The sequence below is a fragment of the Protobothrops mucrosquamatus genome, unplaced genomic scaffold (genome assembly GCF_001527695.2).
Source record: "Protobothrops mucrosquamatus isolate PMUCROS unplaced genomic scaffold, P.Mucros_1.0 scaffold437, whole genome shotgun sequence".
NCBI lineage: Eukaryota > Metazoa > Chordata > Lepidosauria > Squamata > Viperidae > Protobothrops > Protobothrops mucrosquamatus.
The window spans coordinates 268,975-277,446 of record NW_015386761.1 but is presented as its reverse complement, the minus strand read 5'-3'; the positions used below and the strand labels follow the sequence as shown (position 1 = coordinate 277,446).

The window sequence follows — 8,472 nt, the reverse complement described above, 5'->3', positions numbered from 1 at the left end:
TAACTCTAATATATTATGCTTGGCTTCATCAAATAAGCCAGACTGTTTCAGTAGAGACACCAGGAGTGCTGGAGATGCCACTGGCAAGTTATATTGAGATCAAAGCACAGGCTTCTTGATAGAGAAAGTAGAGAGTATGCAGCATTAATGCGGCATCTGCCTCCTGGGCAGTGCATTTCTTATTGCTGCCTTAATATTGTAAGAATGTTTTGGTTTATTGCTTTCCCTTCGATTCAAACAGCCAGTGAAGTGAGAGGATGAAAATAAATGATACGGCTTGTCTAAAAAGTGGGAAATGTATTATTGATCCAGAGGCTGCAACCCATTCTATTCAAGTGTAAACTGCACATTTCAGTCTGTGCCTAATTCCTTGGTGCACATCATTTTCTCTTTCCTCAAAGCACTGGACTTCCTGGCTCTTAACTAGTCATTTTATTTTCCCTTCTTGCAGCTTAACCATGTTCTCTGCTTCTTTCTTATGTATATTTTAATGAATACATTTTCAGTTGTTCCACATTTCTGCCTAGGCTGTCTATAGGCTGTCATTTTCGTTGGCAGCTTCATTTTGTGACTGATTGTACTGGGTTGTCTCTTTCTATTTGTCTCTTGTGCCATGCCTATAAATAGACAGCTCTGACAGTCCTTATTCTATTCTGGATTGAGCCTATCTACTGCATCTGCTGGACTCCTTGTATATTTTTGAAAAGGAATTTCCATTCCCCACCTACCATGCCTGCCTAACATTGATTGACCATCTTGGTATCTTTTGTCAACGGTCTTGGTTATATCAGCCTCACTTCCAGCAAGAGCTTGTTTTGATCTTCCTGCTGAGCCTCAGAACAATTATAGCTTGGTATCTGTTTTGGGAAATAGCAGATTTTTGTCCAAATAGGTCTTGCAAGTTACAAATCCAATCAATTCTGAGCCTGGATTTCTTATAGATATGTTACAGGAAATGTCTTTGTGTAAATAAAAAACAAACTAAGATTGTTATTCTTTAAACCCTGTTAAAATTGAACTCTGGAGCTGAAGGGCTCATGAGAGTGGTTTGCCAGGATAACTGCAGCTTTCTTCTCAAAGCTTCTTCCATCTTCCCTAATCACATATTTTCATGGTGGTTGTGATTGTTATGCTACAGGGAAAGCAAGGAAGGCAGAAGAGGGACTACGTATCGACAACAAGGAAAGGAATCTCCAATGACAGCACAGTTGGGATAAATACTTTTTTGTTTGGGACCATAGCAACTAAAGAAGCTTGATACCTCTGTCTTCTTGGCTCAGGAACTGGAAGGGCTGCATCCTCTGATCCTTTATCCTGAGAACTGGCTATGGATATTCAATCATATTGCATAAAAGGGATAGACCATGAAAAAGATTGCCAGATTTGATCCAGGAAAAGGGGAAGCCAATGGAAGGGGACAATAGAAACACATTTGTTCCTCAGTTATTTATGTCCTGTAAAATTATAGATGCCAGATCTGAAATCAGTACATATCTTGATCTTACTTGTAGCTGTTTAAGGATCATATTGCATTCTGAATCACTGAGTAGACATCCCTGTTTTATATGTCTGCTTTAAACCTATAAAATAGGCTAATGAAAGATATTTATTTGCCACTAAGACATCTGTCTTCTCCCTGCCAGATGCAGATCTTGCCTCAATACAAACTGAGATATGACTGATGGCGCCAGTCTAGAGTTCAGGGACAGCTTTTGTCCTTAAAAGCAGATATTAGAGTGATTATTGCCATCACCATGTTCTGTTCTTCTGTCCTTGGAAACCAAAGAAGCACCAAAGCATTAATAACAAACTTTATCTGGAAAGTTTGCATTAGTCCTAGAAATGTTGCATAGAAAAATACTTTGTTTTATATTCGAAGAGATGCTAAAAAGCTCATTGATCTGGAAAGTTGTCTTGCTTGACAAGAATATATCAAATGGTGCAGTAGGGAGCAGATGGGTCTCAATCCTCCATACGGTTAGAATGTGTGAATCCCACTTAAATAAATGAGAATCTGCTCAAAAGTAAGACAAATGAATTTGTTGAAGGTTACTCCCAAGTAAAGTGGCACAGATTAGAGCAGCAGTGCTGAACAAGTTAACTGAATGTGGGACATTCAGTTTTAAGGAAAGCAAAAATTATCTGTTCCTAATTAAGTTAGCTTCCTTACAATAGAAAAACACCTCCCCATTCTAATCTCAAAAACAATAGGAAAGAAATGTGGATGTATATTACATTTGTTTAAACTATTAAAATCTTAGCTACCCTATGCACCACAAGTAATTTCAAATATTACAATTATAAAACTTGCAACTGTGTGAAAAAATGGTGTTTGTATCACAACCCAGGCTCTTCAGGGCTGAACATAATAAGAATGGATGGAGCCTAGAAAGTAACTTCTGTCTGGAGATCATTGTTTATTTATTTATTGGATTCCTATGCCAGCCATCTCACTAATACAGTGACTCTGGAAAATTTACTATATAATAAAAGTTACAAAGTGCAAAACAAATTAAAATAGAACAAAAATTTAAAAATTAAAATTAAAAACCAAGATGATGGGAGCCTGGGAGTTCTAAAATGTTAGTGGTATTGACAGTAAAAATGATGGTATAGGTAAAGGCAAGATCTCCTGGCTTCCTTTTATTAATGCAACTCACTGAAGGAGTATCTCTATTCTGAATGCTGAAGTTTTAGCATCTACCTGCAAGTAATCTGTTCCTCAAACTCTGGAATGCTACTGCCTGCCACAATAAATGAACATTAACTGTGCCCAATACAGATGTGCTGGAGTACAACCTCCATTGTTTTCAGCATGGGTCACTGACTGAGGGTAATAGGAATTGCAGTCCAAGCATCTGGAGGGCATTAATCCAGATGTGCTTATGCACATATCATTGAAAGAAAATTAATAAATGATGTTGGTATTAAAGTACTATTGTTTCATGCTATTTTTTAATGAAAGAGATTATTGGAAACGTGCTAAGGCAAAATAGTGTTCTGTTCTAAATTTCAATCATGATCTTAGTCAACTGTGGTCTGATATTATAGAAAGGGATACAACTCAAAGGGTAGAAAACCCAGCATTGAAAGAACTATTTCATACTATTTTTTAGTTATTGATCCTAACTACGTACCTCCATATTTTTTTCTTTTTTATCTTTTCTTTTTCAGCATAGCTACAGAGAAGTGGGAATTCTGCTTCTATACTTGGCTGTTGGGGTGTCTGTTTTCTCTGGAATAGCCTACACTGCAGAAAAGGAGGAAGACGTTGGTTTTGACACTATTCCTGCTTGCTGGTGGTGGGGGACAGTTAGCATGACAACTGTAGGCTATGGGGACGTGGTACCAGTGACTGTCGCCGGCAAGCTGGCAGCTTCTGGTTGCATCCTGGGTGGGATTTTGGTTGTGGCACTGCCTATCACTATCATCTTCAATAAGTTCTCCCATTTCTATCGCCGGCAAAAGGCCCTTGAAGCTGCTGTGCGGAATAGTGACAAGAAGGAACCGGAGGACTCTGAGAATTACCCAAGCCAAGAATCAGATGCTTTCAGTGAAGTTTACCACAGAGATGAAGATCTCACCAGGAACATCCTTCCAGTCTACTGAATTGAAGACTTATCTAGCGTCAGAAAAAAAGGCAAATTGGTAGCAAGATGGTCAACAAAACCCTTAACTACTTCATTATGGATTTATTCATTAAAAGTGATCTGCTCCAAAAGCATGTATAAAGTAACCTCTTCCTGAGCCATTGCAGAAAACGCACTGACCTTATACACCTGGATTTTCAGTATTCTTCCAAGCCAGTATACATTATAACTAATTCAAATCTCAGTCCGTCAAGGGACATCTGGAGCAAATGGACAAAATAGTTTAAGATTCCATCTGTATCGCATTCCTTCAAAGCAACAAAAGAAAGTAGATTCATCAATACAAGCTTTTCTGTCTGAGTATTGTACTGGCAATAATATTTCTAGCATCCCACATCCCACAGTGTAATTTACAGGCAGACATCCAAGTACCTGGATTGGGCTGGAAATTCAAGTTTGGAATCTAATAAATATGCAAATTATACTTTTAAAAACACAGCTTTATTTCAGCTGACATTCAGTAGCTGCAGCTGTTCTTCACCACATATCCTGAGTCTACATGCAACCAAATATTTCCACAGTCTGTTAACTTTTTTCATAGTATTGTTTTCTCCCCCAGACATTTTAATGTTCTGATTCATAATTTATCTTCAAAGATTGCCAAAGAAATGAAATACTGATTGTAAAGTTATAACAAATAATGTTTGTGGCTTCTACAGAACTGAGATTGTGAAAGAACATCTAACTTGCCTTATAAATGTCTGTCTGATGGAAACCATGGAAGCTACCAGCATAACCTAGAAAGATTTTAAACTGATCCAAAGCTGATAGAAGATAAATAGAAAAGATTGTAATAGCTGGTGTCCTGAAGAAGGACTGGAGCAAAAGTCATGTTAATGTTACATAATTCTCTATGGCTAATTTTGCACTCCCAAATCTTAACAAATCTATGCATGATGTATAGGATGATATAAATATTTTCCTTCCCTTTCCAGCTTTTCCATTTCCCTCTCTATACCTTATTCTCATTGCCATCCAATAAAATTCTTTGATGGTAAACTCAGGGTACAGATTAAAAGGATGTACTTCTTATATTATGATGCACTAAGTGGGGGATAGGGTGCTGCTAAAAGTGCAATGGTAGTCATTAGAAAAAAAGTAAAGTGTTGACAAACTCATACACAAGGTAGATTTATTGGTATTATGATTTGCTTTGCTGATGAGCTTCCTAGAAATATTTGATTGTCTACTGTGAGAAAGATATGCTGAATTACATAAGCCTTTAGTTTTATCTAACTGGTCTTGTATTCCCTCATGATTATAGTCATGTAAAGTAAGACTGCATGATACTGATCATCCCAACGCCTCTTACGTTAAGAATGGAGAACTGGTGATCTCCCAGATGTTGCTGGATTCTAATTCATTCTACTCAATCAGGATAATGCTGGCATTTGTAGCCCAATATTTAGAAGGATATAATTTCTGCACTTTTGTAATACATCATCTCCAGCAACATATGCTCCTGTTTCTAACTTGATTGTTATCCTACACAGAACAAGACAAGTATACTTGATAAGTCTCCGCAGATGTCACCCCTGTCCAGCTTGTCTGGGTTCAGAAGCTAAGCAGAATCAAGCCTGGTTAGTACTTAGATGGGAGACACTACGAGGCATCCCAGGCCTCTAGACCAGAGGTCCCCAACTTTTTGGGCACCAGGGACCGATTCTGTGGAGAAAGGAGACCGCAGAGTGCGTGGTTTTGTGTGCTGTCTGCATCCACGGATGGGGCTTTGCTTGTTTGTGCAGACCGGTTGCTGGCATGTTGCGGCCCAGTACCAGTCCACGAACCGGGGATTGGGGATCTCTGCTCTAGACCAAACTGGACAGACTACACAGACTAGATAGGGAAATACACAGATATCCTGGAAAAAGTAATGTGACACTTCTTTTCATTACTATTACCAAAATGATTAGATGGACATGTCCAGGTATTCATCGCGAACTGAGCTCAACTCAGCACTGCCTTTTCTATTACACTTAATGAAATGTTTTTGAATTACTACATATATTCAGTTCATTACTGGAGATGGTTAATCTCCAGTACTCATTATTTATACGGGAAATGTCCTGCCCTAGACAGGGAAGGAGGGGGAAAGGAGACAGGAAGGGAAAGGAAGGGAAGGGAAGAGAGAGAGAGAGAGAGAGAGAGAGAGAGAGAGAGAGAGAGAGAGAGAGAGAGAGAGAGAGTTGTTACTGTGAATTGTAAATCCCTACAGTCTACCAATTGAAATCTTAAAATAGATTAGTGGGTATATGTTGATTTAATGAATTTAAAATATGTCAGAGTGATGGATGGGGAAAACCTTTGAATTCCACTAAAAGTAATTAGATGAAAGATGCTTGGTTTCTCTCTCTTCACAAGTATGAGTCCCAGAGTTATGTAATTGTTTACTGACCAAAATAGAAAGAATTTTCTCCCTTCATTTGCAATTGCTACAGGCTACAAAGAAGTGCACATTGCCCACTGAAAATAAGAATTTTCATTTCTGTTCAGATACTTCAGATTTTGCCCTTTTGACAAAGAAGTTCAAATATCTACCCTGCATATTTCCTATCTCCTTTTTATGGTCATATGGGTTTATTTTTTATTTTTTATTAAATTTATATAGCCTCCCCATCTCACAAAAAGTGACTGTGAGCAACATACATAATGAAATAAAACAAATACATAAAAACAATCATTCAAAATATAAATCAGTCATTAATTTAAACATACATAAACCACCAGGCACAGAAGAAAGTGGATGTTAATAATAATGGAGCCATCTTAAAATTTTAGCCTCCTCTGAGACCCCCAGGCCTGCTGACTTACCTTGGTCATGATTCATGAAAACCACAGAGTTTCCTGCTAGCCTGAAGTGGCAAACAGCTGGCAGATTGAAGCCTAAGCCTTAAAATTGACATAACGTAGTTCTTGACTTATGATCACTCGTGATTATGAGCTGTGGTGGCACAGTGGTTAGAATGCAGTATTGCAGGCTTATTCTGCTGACTGTCGACTGCCAGCAGTTTGGCAGTTCAATTCTGACCAGCTCAAGGTTGACTCAGCCTTCTATCCTTCTAGGTCGATAAAATGAGGACCCAGATTGTTGGGGGCAACATATTGACTCTGTAAAACTGCTTAGAGAACACTGTAAAGCACTGTGAAGTGGTATATGTCTAAGTGCTATTGCTATTGCTACTGCTATTCAACAACCGTTCGAACTTACAATGGCAGTGAAAAAAGTGATTTACAACCCAGTCATGCTTATGACCGGTGTAGCATCCCCACAGTCACATGATCAAAATCTGAAAGCTTGGCAACTGGCATGTATTTACAAAGATTGCAGCATTCTGGGATCACAAAATTGCCATTTGCAACCTTCCCAGAGGGCTTCCAACAAGCAATGTCAGATTTGCTTAAAAACGATATGATTTGCTTAACAACCAGAATGATTCAGTTTATGACCGCAGCAAAAAGGTTGTAAAATTGGGTGGAACTCAGCAATTGCATCACTTAGTGATAGAAGTTCTGATCCCACTTGTGGTTGTAAATTGAAGACTGTCTGTATCACAGATAAAAGTAAAAACATACGCACATCAAATTTTCTCCAAAGTACCATCATCCGCTTATATCACATGCCTTCTCCCTGTGGCTGTCAGTCTCATTGCCTGCCAAAAGATGGCCTCCCCTGATCTAAAGCACTTAGAAATGGAAGAGATTATGGTAGCCCCCTCCTTAATAGCAGCTTGCATTTGGATATTTTGCTCTGATATCTCATTCTGGATATGATTGATTTGTTAGTTTGCCTTTAATAGCTACAGTATGTGGCAGAGAGAAGATAAAATAGAGTAAGTGAGTATAATAGCTTGAGAGGGGAAAACGTGTCAGGAAATATATCCTCAAAGACCTAAAGAAGACTTTGGAGTCCTACAGAAAACAGAGGGCTTGGAATAGCCACATATTTCTTGAACCACTGAACAATTCCAGTGCAGTATATCTGGAGTAACAGATAGCCCTCAACTTACAACCAATTGCTAAGAAGTTATGATGGATCCCCCACAAAGTACTTACGACATGGTTCAGGAGGTCCAACAGCTGCACCACCCCCATGGTCATGTGTCTTCACTTGGCAACCAGCCCACTTTTCCAATTGTTTGCAGCATCCCATGGTCACAGGATCACACTTTATAATGTTTTATTTTAAAAAATGGCATTTGCTTCCAGTTTTTGGCAAAAATGCCCCATAGCGAACAATGGGTTTGTTTAACAGCCACAGCATTCACTTAACAATCACCGCAAAAAAGGTCGCAAAATCGGGTCAGTCATACAATGACCTGTTTTACAACCATCATAACTTATGATCATAATTGGCAGGCTCCATTACGGTCGTAAGTCAAGTATTGCTGAACACTGACAATAATTGTAGTTTAAAAATACCTTTCTATAGCCAGTGAAGTTTTTCCACTGGGTGCCATATTGGTTTAAAAATATATTGCTTTAAAAATACAAGTATAAATGTGTGGAATAACTTAGGAAAAGGAATTCAGCAAGAAAATTAAGTCAGTTTTTTGGCAGGTAAGTTTTTGTTTCAGTCTCACTGCTTTGTAATATATTAGTTTTTGTTTTTGTTTTCATATTTGATCCATCTGTGTCTTAGTCACAATATTTGCAGCAAAATTATCTTTCAACACATTTTTAATTTAGAATTAGTCATTGTTTAATTCAATATATTTCACTAAAGAAAAGCCACTGTTTAACAATGTTAAGAGGAACATATTAAACTGTATGAGAAATGCCAACAACAAAACCAATGAAACTGTTACAAACCATATCACTAGAG

At 38.1% G+C, this 8,472-nt stretch overlaps 1 protein-coding gene across 1 annotated transcript in view; it reads left to right on the top strand.

The window, feature by feature from the left end:
* The window catches only part of KCNS1 (potassium voltage-gated channel modifier subfamily S member 1), a gene marked incomplete at its 5' end in the record, with an annotated part of 13,363 nt that extends 9,750 nt beyond the window's left edge, over positions 1-3,613 (top strand). The window contains one exon of the mRNA XM_015816363.2: positions 3,175-3,613. Coding sequence (XP_015671849.2) covers positions 3,175-3,609 — 435 coding nt within the window. The remainder of the gene's footprint in view (positions 1-3,174) is intronic.
* Between the last annotated feature and the right edge of the window lie 4,859 nt (positions 3,614-8,472).